Raw genomic sequence first — 17797 nt, 5'->3', positions numbered from 1 at the left:
AAAGCACGGTACTATGTCAGAGCCAACGCCAGTGGGTTTCAAGTACGAGATAATAAAATTGTAGGTACCATCCCGAGGCTGTCCAAATCGTATTCTAGTGATATCCCAAAGAGTAGGTACCTACATAAGCACCAGCTTATCCAAAAAAGTTTTTTACTCTCAAACTGTTCCTACACAATGTGAGGATCATTTTTTTTAATATGTTACATAAAGAAGGTTATTTACGCCAAGGATATTATTTTATTGCAGTAATTATATTTGTGCATTGTGCTTTAATAAGTGAAATTTATATATGGCTCTGGCTTTTGGCTTGCAATAGTAAAATTGAGTATTTAAAAATACTGAATGTTTATCTGTTCCTCTCGGAGGAAGTTACCATTTGTTTAAGTTGAAAGTAGGTATTTAAAAAGCAGAACAGTAAAACACTTTAGGAACAGTTATAAGACAATTAAAAAGTAGGTAGCTAAAGCTGACAATTTTCATTTTCTCAAACAGCTTTAAATGATTTGTTAGATTATTGAAATTTGGTACGTTAATATTTCAATATATATCCTATTTCTCCCCATATTTTTTTAAATTGATGTTCAATTTTATTTCTAATTGCATATCCGATTCCACACAACTACATTTTGTCCCAATCAAATATATTATAATAGTAAATTGCAATAACATAATTATGGATTGCAAGATCACCCTGTGGGTACAGGTACATACCTACCAACGATCTCTTGAAGTATTTTATAAAATCACCAGGTATATCCTGCACTACCGTCATTAGTAGGTACCACAGACCATTGTAGATTGTAGGTACAACATTGCTAGAATATGTGGTGCCATCTACAAACTAATGTCATAAACTTACAAAAAACGCCAATAATTCTCTACATAATTGCGATCTAACGTAGACGCTCTAGAGTGTATATAGTCAAGGGCTCTAGTCACTTCACTAGTGTGCTGAAGTCTGAAGTTCACATTTCACTGTACTTAGAATATTACTATTATACATGACAGGAACGTTGTTGAGTGAATAGATTTATGTGGTACAGAGATTAATAAGACACAAAATTTATTAGATAATAAATTTAGTAGAATTTAGTAAGTTTGAATGCGAACCAAAACGAAACGAAATCGTAGGAAACAGTGCTCCTGCCCTCTACGCCAATTAGATATCCTAATAATTACACAATACTTTAAATGGAGTTTGCTTTTACTCGAGTTGCAGAGTTTGTAAACATCGTTTTATCTGTGCTGGAAAAGTTTTGATTTCTTATAAATACAAGGTAAGGATTTTCTAATATGATAATAGAAATAGAAAACATGTTATTGTAAAATTTTTACTTGTAAGCTACGCCAGAAGATGGTATAACATAACAGATATAATTTGTAGGAACTTTTTAGCTTTATGCATTGCATACCTGTTTATAAATGTTATTTGCAAATTTGACAGTTCCCTTTGATGTATATTTGACAGTACCGGCTGACAGAGCTAAGTGATATGACATCACTATAAATTTAATGTGCGGTGTTATCATATATCTATTTAAAACATGAAACTGTGTAAATTCAATCCGATCATTAATATCAGGTTTGTGGAATTATTGTGTACATGTAAATAATTAGTCAACTCAAAAAAATAAATCATGGTTAAGTCTCAAGAAGCAATTGAAACTTCACTGTTTGTGAAACAAGTGTTATCAGCAGTTTTCTATGGAGTTGCCTCGTTTATGATAACAGTAGTGAATAAAACCGTCCTTACTACTTATGGCTTTCCTTCGTTTCAAGTTTTGGGTTTGGGCCAGATGATAGCGACCATAGTGGTATTATTTGTTGCGAAGAAACTTCGTATTGTTAACTTCCCAAGTTTTGAATTAAGCACATTCGGAAAGATATTTCCTTTGCCTCTTATTTATATAGGAAATATGTTTTTTGGACTTGGAGGAACTAAACAGTTAAGTCTTCCCATGTTTACAGCACTAAGAAGATTTTCAATATTAATGACGATGATCCTAGAACTGTACATTCTTGGTATTAAACCTAGTTTCAGCGTACAATTTAGTGTGTATACTATGATAGTAGGTGCCATTGTAGCAGCTAGTAATGATATAGCGTTTAACTTAACAGGTTACATATTTGTGTTAATGAACAACATTTTCACTGCCTCCAATGGTGTATATATGAAAAAGAAATTGGATTCCAAAGAACTAGGAAAATATGGTCTTATGTATTATAATTCCTTATTTATGATATTACCTGCATTATTTTTTGCATTTTATACTGGAGACATGGAAGAAGCGTACAATTATAAATATTGGAACGATGTATTATTTATGGGTCAATTTATCTTATCATGTGTAATGGGATTTGTTTTATCTTATAGTGTAGTATTGTGTACATTTTATAATTCTGCTTTAACTACAACTATTATAGGGACATTGAAAAATATATGTGTTACATATCTCGGAATGGTAATCGGTGGAGATTATATGTTTTCTTGGGTTAATTTTATAGGGATTAATATCAGTGTGTTAGGTAGTTTAATTTACACGTATGTAACATTTAAGAGGAAGGAATCGGTTTCTTACTCACCTTTACCAAATAATGAGAAAGTATCTAAAGCTGAAGATGTTGTATAACATTTAAAGTTTCACAAAAATCGTACAGGGTATCTTTAATTTATTTATTTTAGTATGATTTTATGCAAGTAGAATGTTTATATTCTGTAAATATATAATGTATATATATAATGAGTGTGATATGTTTATATTCTTGTATAAATTGTTGATTTTCGGAATGAAAAATTTATATAGTTTCGTTTTCAGACTTTCTATTTCTTTTCTGTACCATCTTGCTGCTAAATATAAACCGAAATAAATTGCTAATTGTTACAGTATTCAATGGGTATGCCCATATACCTAATTTATAGAAATTATATAATTTATCTGTTAAAATTTCATAAAATGTAATTTTTTTTAAAATATGTTATAACAGGGGTGGTCAACCTATTGATTGTCATGGTTGATTTTCGCACGACGATTAGTAGGTACCAATTAATTTGCTAAGGTAATGTCAATCTTCAAGGTCTCAATTTTTCTAAGTGATCAAAATGTTAAATGCCATGTTCTGAGGACATTGAAAATGTTTATTCTGTTAATGATGTTCATTAAATAATTTGATTGGAACACTCAAATTGACAAACATTTTATTAGACAATTTAAATAATGTATATAAATTAGCCATTGCCAATTCTAAAATTCTATTGCGAAGAATACTGTCTTGTTCTATAATTAACTTTTTAGTAGTGTTGTTGACCTTTTATTAATTGTTTTTTAACAAAATACTCCACAAGGGATAAATGAAACATTATGCTGTTAATTTTAGTATTTTGTATCACATCATTAAAAAACAGGAAATTGTAAGGAAAATATTAATGAATATCTTCATATTTAAGTTGGCAGCAGTCGCAGATTATTTTAATCTTGTTCTTAAATATATCAGAGAATATTTTGAATGTCTCGCCTTATCAGTGAAATTTTTTCATTATATCATAGCTGATAAACAGTAATTTACTTATAACAGATTATGATATAAGCATAAGACAAATTTTTATAAAATTTTGATCAAAATTGCAACATGGGAAATAGTTCCTGCCCAAATATTAAATAAAGATTGGGGATTTGGTGGGGGTTTGGGAGAAACTTAAAAATTTTTAAGAACAATATTACCTTTAAAATAAAATTTTGAAACTACATACCCATACTTCCGAAATAATGTTTTCTTCATATTTTGAAAAAACAAAACCTGCAAATTTGTTTATTAATGTTGATCAGTAATGAATAACTTCAATTTTGATAATTTAAATATTTTTATTTACAATATTTACAATATTTGAAATAATTGTAATTTGTAAATATTTAATAATTTTAACTACATTATATATTTCATTAAAAGCAACCACTTTTGTCTAATTTTTTATTGATAACTGTATTGTGCGGTATTTTGAATTCATTAAAGTTACGCTGATTAGCTGACTATAAATTTAAAAAAATTCTTATACCTACCATGTTTTTCTAGAATGACCATGAAAAATTTTTGATGGCTATCTACTAACTATTTCTCATTTTTTTGTGCTTTTGTTTATGATTAACTCAACTAAGCGTTTCGACTTATGCTCCAGTGGCAGGTAACAGAAATTCTAAATATAAATTTATAAAATTTTAAGAAGTTTTCAAAAAAATTGTCAGACAAAAATTGCTTTTGAGGAGTATAAATGTATGGTTAAAAATTGGCATCTCTTTTTAGGATACTTATTTATTTTATGCAAATTAATAAAACTATTTGAATTATCAGAAAATATTGACAAATTGATTTTTTTAAATTATATTTATTAATTCTTTGTGGTCCTAGCCTTTTTATTATTATTTTTTAAATATCTTAGATTTCAAAAGGTGATAAACACTATTTTTTCTATCACGATTAATCGTAAAAGTTATTCTTATGATGCATGTCACTATAAATAGAATAATTAAGACAAGCCAGAATGGGGCTGCATTGTGTATTTAGATATTTAGGAACTTTACTGTTATACATATAATGTAGAACAGACTGTTTTATTTTTTCTTAATACATAGAATGAGTGAGAAGTTTTAAAACATACCAAAAATTTCTTGATATTTTAAAATGTTTTGAAATTATTGATTAATTACATTAAAAATCTGATGTGTCTTCTTATTATATAGAGTTTCCCATTGAAAATGTAACCTGTTTATTTTCTAGTCAAAGGAAAAAAGTTTGTTATAAAAGTTGTATAGTTTTGTGAAGGCCACAAAGATCTATTTGCAGAAAAAACAACTGAATATCGCATAGGCTAGATGCGATAGTGTTAATATTTTTGAAATCTGCGAGTAGGTTTTTCTAGACAAATTTTTTAAGTGATGGTATGGATATTCTAAGGGAGAAACCACTGGCTAGAATTTTGTACACAAGACTAACATTATAATTCTTTTATTTTTACCCGTTATTTTTTTTCAAAAGGTTAGATAAATTTCACTTGTAGGTAGGTACCTTGTACCGTCAAATACAGGGCTGCCTAAAAAATATATATAAAGGCGATAGTCTTGTTTCAGCTAATTTAATAAGTTTCCTGCGCGCCTGCACTTTAATTTAAATTTAAAATGACATGATAAAGGTACTGTAGTTGTAGATTAGAATATCCATACTGGCGATATGAATAAAAAAATAGTAAAAGAAAAACTTACATATTTCAAATACATTAAAAATACAGGGTGTTCCATTAAAAAAAAAACAATACACGTCTTAATATTTAATTTAAATATTCAAATTGTTTTTTCTAAAAATGAAAAGTCCTCAGAGGATCACACATCTTTTATAGGAAACTTCTCTCCGAAACTCAGAACTAAAAAGGTACTAAAATAATCTTCATTGGTGAGAAGTCCTATACTTTGATAAAGTTTTTAATTACTTCTGTGATAATGTTTGAACTGTACTATATTAAACATATTGATTACACTTAAGTACTGTTATTATATGTAAAATATAAAGGATGTAGGTATGTATACCTTCAATAAATAATTATATACCTGTTTTTGAATTTGATTACAATTTAGCGACCTAATACTAAAATAGTACATATAGAACATTATTTAGTCTTGCTTAGTCTTAATTAGCATCATTTAAAACCCATGTATTTCATATTTTGTTAATTTAGAATATTTTTTTTACACAGGTGTAAAATTTAAAATTTATTTCCATTTTGTTTCAGTTTAAAATTGTTCAGTGTTAAGAGTGCATACAGTGAAAAATTAGGTAGTTGTTGATAATGGTGATTAAAATTGACAAAAAGAGTCTGCTTACATGCCCAAAATTGTGATATTAGGTCTTGTCTAAAATCATGAAAATAATTTATATGCAGACTACTATTTCCCTACCACAATGAGGAGAGTCAGTAATTGACTAATTTTTCATGATCAAATATTTCTAAGTCGTATCCTGAAATATGTCTAGTGAATTTTATATATATATATATATATATATCAAAATACCGAGTTTATTTTGTTCTAAAACAAAGTGGAATAACTTAAGTAATTAATAATACGAGAATTAATACAAAAATTTTATTATAAAACTAATATAGTCATTGGTATAAAAAGGATTCAAAGTACATACATTCAATAAATACTTAACGGTTAATATTTACATGGTGTCAAGATAAATTTACAATATGGCAAAAATTTACATATACAATATATATATTACTATGTACATGATGTGCGTTTTAGCCAATTACAATAATTTATAAATAAATAATTAATGAACTAGTTTGGGTCTTTGGTTCATTTATTTACTGGCAAGATCAAACGTTTAACAAATATTTTTAGGCATTTGATTTTAAGTTAGTTTTTATTCCAAAGTCAAAACTAGCATGTGTAAATAATATTTGAAGTCTCTCTTGCCACACTATTAAAATAAGCCAGTTTTCTTGAAATACAAGCCTATCTCTACATTTTAAAGTCCATCATATTTAGTATTTTCAATTTTAGATAGATTGATTCGGTAACAGTAATAGGTTCATGTGATTTCCATGTGTTTTGTTTTATTCTCGTTTTCACAAACTATGTAATATATCTTTGGATTTTACTTCTATAACTACTCAGTACTATAATTATCGGAACTACCTACTTAAAACTAACAAACATCCCTCCGTTTTACACGCATCTCGGATTGAGCGACCGCAATCCATTGATTATTAGAACTATCAAACCATGTCAAACCTAAATTGTATCCAGCATTTAAGTTTGCATGTTGACAATGAGAAAACCACCAACCCCCCTGATAATTACTCGCACAGTGAGTATTCGAAATGTCTCTGTCATTATCAACAGTGGAAAATTCCATTAGATTTTGATAATTAAGAGCATCGCTCACGTTTCCCTTATACTGGCTAACCGATAGTTTGAAACCTGAGGAATAATTTCCTACGTGGAAGTGTCCGTAGTTCGCCTGCCAGTATTTTCCGAATATGTCTTTCATGTTAATTTGCAACTGGGAACAATTTTCTTTCGTTAAGAAGTGTAGGTTTTTATTGCCCAGCCAGTGTTCTCCAGTAGCCGAGCCAAACCCATTGGAATATTCGTTCCAACTGCGGTTGAAATTTATAGAGCCATCATAACGTTTCTGAATAGTCGTCCAACCGTCTTCGCAGTGCGCTAATATGGGTTCCGTCTCCCCTGGTGATATGAGGTAAATGCCACTTGGTCCATTAACGGTACTGCAGTCTCTTGGTAACTTATTTACGATGCTCTTATATTCCTTTTCAAAGGATTTGAGCTCTTGAACTAAGTGGATAGTAGCTTTTGTTGCGTTTACATTAATAAGGTTGCTTTCTTCCTAAAAACATATGGATATATTTAGATATATTATAATTAATAAAGATTAAAATAATTTTACCTTTAATATATGGTCATGGAGTTTAGATGTTTGAATGTTGGAAGATCGTAACAAATTTTCAATCGTTGTATCTAATTTATCCAATCGGTTACGGTCTTCGTTAGTTCTGTCTTGCATATTGGACACTGAAAAACCAATAGCCTTTAAAGAGTCTATAATATTTTTCTGATCCTCTTTTAAAAGTGATACTGCCGATGACGATTCAGAAACTTGTACTTCTAGTTTAGAAATTTCATTCCTAAATTCGGGAACGGTTTTCTCAACTTTGTTTTCAATTGTTTCTACATTTTCTAGTAGCTCTAACATAGATAAATGTAGCTTGTCGAAATTAGACGACTGCTTCGTCAAATTACGAATTGATCTCGTATTAACCTTCTGTTGTTCAGTCAGATCCAACAGTTTTTCAAATATTTCTTTGTCTGATGATTTGATTTCTTTGATTTTTTCTTGATGAATGTAATTTTCTATTTCGTTCCCATTAATTCTATCGTATATTTTATTTGAATTTTGTTTAGTTCGTAATTCACTTTCAAGTTCTTTTATCTTTTCTTCCATTTTAAGAAATTTATTTTTCAGGAAGTAGTTTTCTTTATGAAGACCTTTTGTTCGTTTTTCTAAATTTATTATGTGTTGCTTCAGCACTTTCTGATGTCTAGGTGGATGGCCGGGGATTTCTATATCAAGTACAGGGGATTTTTCATTTAATATTTTCCAATTTTGGTTCCATTCAAATTGAGCAGCTTTTAACTGAAAAATAAAATGTCATAAGTATGCATCTAATATATACATTTTTAATATAATATTACTTAGATATGTATTGATTTAAATATTTGCTAGTCACTATAACACATTACATAGTTTACGTTTCTAAAATTAAAATCGATTATTAAAACTTTAATTCTCAAATTGACTTAAAATAGACTTTCATAGAGATATAAGATATCATAATATTTAGCTTATAAAATCAATAATAAAACTTGTTTTCAAAATAAAAATAATTTTCAATAATAACATTTTATATATAGGTATAGAAAAATTACTATATATTCAAAGTTTTCTGAAAAATTAAATGGTAATACCTAGGTAATATTAGAACAGTTTTCCAAACTAATACGTTAAGGACAATTTTATCAAAAACTAGACCGAAAAATGAGTTGGCAAAACTTCAAGATTCTTACTGTGAGAGTCAGAGAATATCGGAATTATATCAGAAAGAAAGGATTTGAAAAATCGAAAATATGGGAACCTTTGTAGCAATGGCAATCATATTATTCGATAGAATAACAAAAATATTGGGAAAAGAAAGTAATAAAATAAAAAGAAAACTAAGAGTTTGCATTTACTTTGTTAAAGGTTGATGCTTAGATACTTTTCAAACAACTTCAATCGTTTGCATATTCTCAACGACCAGGTAATAATGGAGTAACATGAAATAACTATATCTCTATGCAAGGAACAAAAAACCTTCATATTTGACTTTTATAAGTCAATTTGAGAACTAAACGTTTGATAAAGAAAGCAGAGTTTTTTTAAACATATACTGTGCAATGCCTTGTACTGATTTTTGCGTAGTGGTGGTAAAATAATATCAATTTTCTCATAATCAGTGAGATTTCGAATCAGACAATTAAATTTATAAAACCAGCCCTTTGACTTTTTGGATGGAATATCTAGTCCTGAGTTTGTTGAAAAGTTTCAACGCTTCCAGTGGGTGGACCATAAAACTATTTTTTAATGAGCATTATATGAGCCCTTCGTGGTAGGGATTTTTTATTTTTGGAATGCTGATTACGTTAACATTATTAATAACATAAATGTTTTTATTTAGGTATTTTTTTTAAACTTATACAAAATTTTGTGGCAATATCACCTCATTTTTAATTGAAATATGAGGAAATTTTTTATTCTAGAAAATTCTGCTCTTCAACTTTAAACATCACTGAATAATATGAAGTGATATTTTAAAATTAAATACATCTGTAGGAAATCTCTAAAATAACTAAAATAAATAATGCCAAGTTGCAGTAAGTTTAATTTTGGTAAATGTCATATAAGTATACACTATATTTGCAAAACTAATAGAGTATGAAGTTTTTGTATTGACAGATAAACTAAATATCAAGACAATTTTTTATCTCGAAATTATTGAATGTCCTCAGATGACGCCCGAAATGCTTCGAAAAGTAGAGTAAAAATTTTGTTTTATGGAAGCGAAGGAAAACCAATTTGAACACTTCATAAAATCACATTCTTTCATTCATTGATATTTTGTCTTATTTTTATTGTTTGATATTATTGTCATATCAAACCAAAATTTAAAAATGTCGTCTGTATTTTACGCCATCATGCATGTATCCCCCTTGAAAAAAAAATCGACGTCTCAGATTTTTTTGTTTTTTTTTAAACCTGATATTTTCCAGGTGGGAAGTTTTGATTGGAACACCCTTTATATTGAAGTTTCATTTGGAGACTAAATAATCTAATAAAATTTATAGATACATGTTGATAAGTATATTAAAACTTAAAACTTTGTTGGCATTAAATATAAATTCGCATGTAATACCTTTTTTTAATTTTCAGTTAATTCGTTATTGAACTAAATATAAACAAGCGGTTGGTTTTAGAAGAAATTGTTGTATGTCACCAGGCTAGATGTGTTATTTTTAACGACAAAAAAAACGAAGAGGTAAACCGACTACATAAATTTTATTTCATCAAGACAGGCAGGTGCTTTGCTTCTGCTTGCGTCCGGTAACTGTGTTTCACCTGCCATTTTTGACCAATAGTTATTCAGCTTAAATACCAACCCGCATACCTGTGTCGTTTAAATATTTCTTAGTCCGTACACCTACCAACCTACCTAAGAGAGACATGCTAAGAAAAGCAAATTATAACCCGCATCCTTCAATTAAATGGAAGTAATGATTTGAAAAATAATTTTTTTACCACATTGCATATAAATTGCAGTTTGAGATATTTAGATATAGGTAGCACACCTGTCCGTACATCAAGATTTGTCTTTGTACAAGGTTATATATACTTTTTAATGAATGCTGTGATAAATACCTAGGTAAATCATAAGTACAAATAAAAATATATATGTAACATATATTTTAAAGATTATCGAGAGACCAAAAAACATTTTTTAGTTTTCGACATACACATTAAGCTCAATTTTGAAAAAGTATCGTAGCAACTTGTACCATTATTTTAATATGTGGAATATCTCCCCCTAACTGATGTTTTACTGTTGAACTTAAATGTTTGAAGGACTAGAATAGGTAGTTATCAATTAAAAGTAAAAAAAAATAAATAAAATTATATCCTCATCAGAGAAAAAAACAGTAATGGTAGGTACCATTATTTTTTGATTTTAGTTTCGGTTAAAGAAAGGAAGTTTCATTATTTTAAGGAAATATGTATATTTTTTAAATAAAATCTATAACATCGAATAAAACGAATTGATGCTACATTTTAGTTTTTTTCAAGGTTATAAATATTTCCGTTTTCATTTAAAGTACGTAAATATATATTGCAGTAAAGTATAATTTCACGTGCTAATTTATATCCTAATCTTGTCTTGACTATTAGTCCAGCAAATAAAAAAGAATTTGTAAAAAATTCGTTTCAAATTGAAACTTGGTTTAATTGTTAGTTTAGGCTAAAAGAAATAATATTTCCCAAAAAGTATCTGTTTAAAACAACAAGATCATTGTTTAAACAATGATTATAACTTGTTTATTTATAAACATTAAGACTTGAAATTTCGGAAATAAATCAATCAACCCTTAAACTTCATAATAACGGTTAAATATATCGAAAAAATGCATTTTATAGTAATTTTTAACCCTTTAAAAAAACGTCCTCGAATATATTTTTACACCAGGAATGTGGAGGGGGAAATAAGACAGAAACGTTCAAAAGTGGAAATCGAGACTTCAAATCTTAACTGCCCGAAAATTTTGCGATATCTCCGGCAATTGTGGACCAATTATAACGTTTTTTTTTAAATCTGGGGTAGCGCATGAAAATAATAACAGCATGGTCCATTTTGCAACAATTAATTATTAATTTGTTATAAACTACCTATTAATTTAGTAAAAATTTTCGCATTTTTTTCGAGAAATAATTATTAACAATGGTATCAATAAACAATTTTCTTAAAAAACAATATTTTTATATAAAAAAATTCAGGAAATGACATATTTTTTATGTATAAAGGGTTTTCACGGTTCATGATTCGATTAATATGGCTTATACAGACAGAATGACCCAATTCTAATTTGCTGAACTGAACTAGGTAATACAGGGTGTCCCACGGTAACGAAACATTAAACATTTTTCAGAATAGTTCGATTTTAATTGTGAAAATTTGGGCAATAGTGTTTGCGGGCATTCCTTTCTCAACTAAAATAATGGCGTCCACCTAACGATTCCGGTTATACCGGAACTTGACGTCATCTTCGTTATTTTAATTGGAACACCCTGTATATTATTGCATTTTTGTACTCTACGTCAAATTTTAGGCGAACTTTCATAAAGGTTAAGATAACCGTTTTTGATAAATTTAATTTTTTTCAATAAACTTTCAGTTTAAAATGCAAAAAGATGTGTATTTTACAATAATAAAGTTGCAGCGATAAAATTTATAGGTGACATAACTAAAATTCTAAGCTTCTCTGCCATAATTTCAAAATTACTTAATTTCATACAGGGTGGTAGAAATTTAATGCCGAATTTAGTCAACTTTAAACCATATATAAACTTATTTCTTTAAATGGAACACCCTGTATATTTTTGGGCAACCCAATGAACAATTTTGTTCTCTTTCGAATAGTATAATGGTTCCCTATATCTATCGCTTCTGGTTTTTAAGGTATTTACTGTTTTTCGTACAGTCAACGGATATCGCATAATTTCTTACTAGGATGGCTTTAAAATTATTGGAACTTCAAAACAAGCACCTAATCTGTCACCAGTTTATTGTTGTCAATTTAACACATACAGTGAATGTTTGTTTGAGTATTATTTATTGTTGAAGAATGGAAGATGTTAACATTTATTCAAATGCTGACATTCTAAATTTATTATTTATTATGCCCTCGAACAAAAGGAAAAACTCAGCGAAAACTAATATCTGGTCTGAAACTTCAGAACCAATATTGCTCTTTATCTGAAAAGTAATGAATTTTTCTTTTGTTCGTTTGAAAATTTATGGAAATAATTAAAAGATTAAAATTGTACTAAAAAAAGTAACCAATAGTACTTGAACATACCTGATTTTTTGTTTTTCCACACATTACCGCGGTACTTCTCCAGTTCTCTTTAACTGAATCCATTTCCTCGCGAAACATTTGCAATTCCGCTTCATATTTAACGTTCTGTCTTCTAGCATTCTCCAATTCGCTGTTCAGATTAGTGATGTCACTTTTCAATAAACTCATTTCCGTCTCTACGCGTTCATGGTTCTGTAAGATTATCGATGAGTTTAGGGTGTTTTGAAGTTCAGTAACTTCAGTTTTCAGTTCCTCCATGGCGGTGAATAAATACTTAATCGTTAGTTTGTCGTTCTTCTCTCGTTGGGAAGTTGGTATTTTGCCAGAACTCAGTTGGTCAACTTTTAATCTGAAAAGTGAAAATTGAAATATAAGTATGCAAATTTTACTTTTAAAACTTTCACTTGTATATAATTTTATATTATTTAGTTTTATTGGGCGCATGCAGATGAAATATGCGGTTCTGTGTATATTTAGGTTACTCGATTCTGTATATTGCAATTATATAATTAATTTAGTCTCAAAAATACTTTCATGAAACGATAAATAAGTACCTATAATGCTTTCTTTTTTTTTGTCTTCGTGAACTATAATTAGATACAGGGACAGGGTAATAGATATATTTTGGATTTTTTTTAAACCAACATTTTCCAGAATTCTCTAATTTTAGTTTCATGACGTTTCTCGGATAAGTCGATTTTGAATTTTAAAAAATATTTTTCTTGTACGAAAGAATAGAAGAATAATTATGACGAAAATATTTACATAAGACAACCACTGAACCTTAATATAATAAGTTTATATTTTAAAATTGACCTACTCATGGATCATTCTATATAATTATAATTTTATCGTGTAGTCGAAATTTTAGTTTTTGGAAAATCGTTGATTTATAAAAAAATATAGTAAACAAGCTCTACATAGATCTTAATAACTTGTCTAGAACGACTCATTCGCATTTAATTTTTGCAAAGTGAGATCTTAAGATGCCATAAATTCTAGAACTAAAAAGAAATTCAGTATGTTATCAAACGTTCAATTTTTCGGTTATATTCTACATTTAACAGAATATATTTTTTATTCTATGTAGTGTTATCAATTTTCGGTTTCTTATTTTGAAGATAAAGTAGCAAAAAATCCAGAACAATTGCAAACAATTAATGACAATTTTTTATTTGTCTTATAAATAACCTAAACTACCTATACATTTTTATCAAAAAAAAAACATGAATGTATAAACTTATCTATCACAAATAGGTAATAAACTCTAAAAATACAAAGAAAAGATTTGAGTTAAATTAATGTAAAAATGTAAATATTAAAGTGTACAAATATAAAACCTAACAAGAATACAAAATATTCTATTTATACAGGGTATTCACAAATGTTGACCAAAAATTAAACCTCGTATTCTCTGGTGAATTTTAAGGGGAGTTTTCCTATAAAGTTTTTATCTAGGACGCTTCGTTAAAAAGATACAGAGTGTTAAACTTTAAAAAATATTTTTAATTTTTTTAAATAATTTAAAAACTAGTAAGTGAAATAATTTGAAATTGGGCACATGTATTTATGTAAATATTATCTAAAATCTGAAGGCTTTTCCTAAAATTTACATGCCAGTGGCAGAGATACAGGGTATCGGTGGCATATTTTTCTAACTAAAATAGTACGCCACTGCTTTACGATAACAACTATTATATTTTCGGATTCGTCTTTCAATTTACAACAAATTACTACTCTATTGTTTTTCGAAAAAAGCCAGATTTTCGAGTAAAACTTAAAAAAACAACTTAAAACATTTCTATTAAAATGACAACACTAATCATTCGGTTATTTATTCGAATAAAAATTAATAACATTAATCATCATTTTAATTATTTTATTTGAGTAAATGCTCACCTCCATTTGCACGAACACAGGCGCGACGTATTTTTAGTAACGAAAATGTGATTTTTTCGAAATTTATTGTTGCTTGAATCTGATTGAAAAGCATTATTTATTCTTTCTTCTAACTGCTCAGAATATCAAAATTACTGTCGCAGCCTACTACGTAATTTTAAACCGCATTTCATTCGAATGTCGAAGTGTGTTAAGTTCGTTTTTTAAGTTTTACTCGAAAATCAGGCTTTTTTTCGAAAAACATAAGAGAGTAGTAATTTGTAGAAAATTGAAAGGCGAATCCAAAAATATCATGGTTGTTACCGTAAAGCAGTGGTGTACTATTTGATTTAGAAAAATATGCCACCGATACCCTGTCTCCCGCCACAGGAGCATGTAAATTTTAGGAAAAGCCTTCAGATTTTGGACAATGTTTACATAAATACATGTGCCCAATTTCAAATTATTTCACTTAGGTACTAGTTTTTGAATTATTTAAAAAAATTAAAAATATTTTTTGAAGTGTAACACCCTGTATCTTTTTAACGAAGCGTCCTAGATAAAATTTTATAGCAAAGATTCCCCTTAAAATTCACCAAAGAATACGAGGTTTCAGTTTTGGTCACTATTTGCGAATCACCCTATATATTATAATTGTTTATTTTGTTAAAATATACAAAGGTGTAAAATTAAAGACGTCTTCCTATAAGAACACAATTCCTAAAAAAATTCTGCAAACGGTGGACGTCACCGAAATTCAGGACGGTTGGCAACCCTATTTGGATGGTACTAAGTTACATTTTAAAATATCAGCGATTTTCCTTAATTTTGAAGATTTTTCCATAAAAATAACCGTCAAGTACGACATAAATGTAAATAATCAATACAAAAATTTTCAAAAAACGGATTATAATATATTTTTTAATATTTAATTAATTTATTTATTAAGAAATCAAAACTTTAAAAATTCCATGTTTTTATTTCTAGCGTTTCTTAAACGTAAAAAGTATTTAAATAATTTTATATTGAGAATCAAAACAAGATCCCAAATAACTTACCTCAATGTTTTCATGTCGTTACGAATAATTTCGAGATCTGGAGTGTCGTATATCGTTTTCCGCATATTATCCTCTATACTCTTCATATCTTCCTTTCTCTTCTCTAGTAGTACAGTCACTTGTTTGTTAAGCACGCGCAATTGTTTTTCAAAATCACTTGTGTCACCACATGTTAAACACACCGCGCTCAAGATTAACACAGCAGTCACCAACAGCCTCATGATACCGGCTTACCTACAAGAATATATTTGCACTGTTTCGGTTTTTGGGGTACCAACTGGTTTTATATAAGCTGTACGTATATACTGCGCACACTCTCATAAGGGCAGGTGTTGCGCTTTTTACCAAAGGTACCTCGTGGTACCTGTTATTATAGATATTTGCCGTGTTGAGTGTCTCGAGTGGGTTTTATGTAGATTGATCTGATCTCACCTGTCTAGCAGATGGTAGGGTGAATAATTTTTTTTCAGTTTTGTATCTTAGCTCAAGATGTCCATATACTTTATATGTACAGTGCGATAATTAAAGTCGGTATCACATTACGCGATTGTTCCGCAGCGGCGTAACTGCATAGTTTTTCCACAGCTTAATAATAGTTTTTCTGCGTAGAATTTTATGGCGGTTTTCCACTAAACGGACAGTTGAGTTTATGTCCTGTTTGTGTTTTCTAGAACAAAACAAAAACAAAACTGAAACAAATCCAAAACTCTTGTTTCCATCAAGCGGGCTACATTTTGTTCGAGTTTTGTTTTTGTTTTCAGTCCTTTTCCACTGGTTGTCGCGAGGAAGTGAGAACACATTTTTCCAATAACCAGCCAACATGTTTAGAGAAGATTTTTTTATTCTTAGTTATGGCTGGTTTATACTGAAGTTCTTGGAAACAAGTGTGTCTACAGAGTGTCCCACCTCGAACTCCATCGATGAATATCTGGGAAATCACTCTAAGGATTTTTTTGAAATTATGATGGTTATGATACGGACCGTAGGGCCTACCAAGTTAAAATATTTTCAAGGTCATCATGCTTCCGGTTACACCGGAAGTCGATACTAACTTTCTTATTTTAAATGGAACCCCGTGTATATTATTGCATTTTTGGAAACATAATCCATTTTTAAGTTGAAAACATATAGCACACTCCCTAGGATTGACCGTTTCCGAGATATTTCGATTTTTAAACAAAAATTGACAGATGTAGACTGTCAGCAAAATTTAGTTTTCCCGGTTTATTTTCTTGTGCAAATTGGACATTTTGTAGAGAAAAACCCACTTTATCGAATTTGACATGAAAATTTTCCTGTTTTTATACAGGATGGTCAAAAAAATATATCGAATAAAGAATATGTCGAAAACTCGAAATTTTTAAATGGAAACCCCTAATTGTTTTGCAATAATATACAGGGGGTTCCATTTAAAATAAGAAAGTTAGTATCAACTTCCGGTATAACCGGAAATACGATGACCTTGAAAATATTTTAGCTTGGTAGGCTCCACAGGCCATCACAATTTCGAAAAAATCCTTCGAGCGGTTTCCCAGATATCCATCGATGGAGTTCGTGGTATATGTACGGTTAAAGTGTTTACTTGGTTAGTTTGTATCCTAGCCAAGTAAACACTTTAACCGTATACATATATACTTTTTAATAGCTATAATTCATTAATGATTAAAATATTGTTTTTGGGAAGAAGAAAACGCCAATATAGATATTGGGTTGGATCACTTAAATAGAAAACACAACACGACCGTTTCCACTAAACAGATTTGAGTTTCAAAACACGTCGAAACCTTTTGATGTGACCGCTTTCGAGCGGGACCCGAAAAACAAAACTCCAACTGTCGCAAAACACGCCAGTCTTCAAAAAGTTTGCGAAAAGTTACAGTTTTGTTTTATTCGACACAAGTTTGTGTTTTGTTTTTCTTTTGTCCGTTTAGTGGAAAACCGCCTTTTTGAAGCGGGACTCGAAAAACAAAACTCCAACCGTCGGAAAGCACGGCAGTCGTCAAAAAGTTTGCGAAAAGTTTAGTTTAGTGGAAACGAATATTCTCTAGTGAGCGCTCATATAGGAATATTTGCTTAAAAAGTTTGTCTGCAAAGAAATTATTATTCGCCAATAAATTTAAG

General features: G+C 29.3%; 3 protein-coding genes across 3 annotated transcripts in view; 2 read left to right on the top strand and 1 right to left on the bottom strand.

Annotated features, from left to right (window-relative positions):
- The first annotated feature begins 966 nt into the window (after positions 1 to 966).
- LOC108911153 (methyltransferase-like protein 22) overlaps positions 967 to 17797 on the top strand; it is a 45558-nt gene continuing 28727 nt past the window's right edge. Inside the window, exon 1 of the mRNA XM_018716001.1 lies at positions 967 to 1280. The gene's annotated coding sequence lies outside the window, so the exon portion shown is untranslated. The remainder of the gene's footprint in view (positions 1281 to 17797) is intronic.
- On the top strand, positions 1484 to 3580 carry LOC108911152 (UDP-sugar transporter UST74c). The gene has a single exon (XM_018715999.1). The coding sequence runs from the start codon at positions 1641 to 1643 to the stop codon at positions 2631 to 2633; it is 993 nt and encodes a 330-aa protein (XP_018571515.1). The 5' UTR covers positions 1484 to 1640; the 3' UTR covers positions 2634 to 3580.
- Positions 6163 to 15897, bottom strand: LOC108911140 (protein scabrous). Its single transcript, XM_018715984.1, has 4 exons — positions 15677 to 15897; positions 12741 to 13089; positions 7465 to 8211; positions 6163 to 7404 (listed from the first exon to the last, which is right to left on the bottom strand). The coding sequence occupies exons 1-4, from the start codon at positions 15895 to 15897 to the stop codon at positions 6703 to 6705; spliced, it is 2019 nt and encodes a 672-aa protein (XP_018571500.1). The 3' UTR covers positions 6163 to 6702.

The sequence above is a fragment of the Anoplophora glabripennis genome, unplaced genomic scaffold (assembly GCF_000390285.2).
Source record: "Anoplophora glabripennis isolate ALB-LARVAE unplaced genomic scaffold, Agla_2.0 scaffold239, whole genome shotgun sequence".
NCBI classification, from domain to species: Eukaryota; Metazoa; Arthropoda; class Insecta; order Coleoptera; family Cerambycidae; genus Anoplophora; species Anoplophora glabripennis.
Note: the sequence above shows the minus strand (reverse complement) of the source record. Positions and strands in the feature narration are given on the sequence as shown.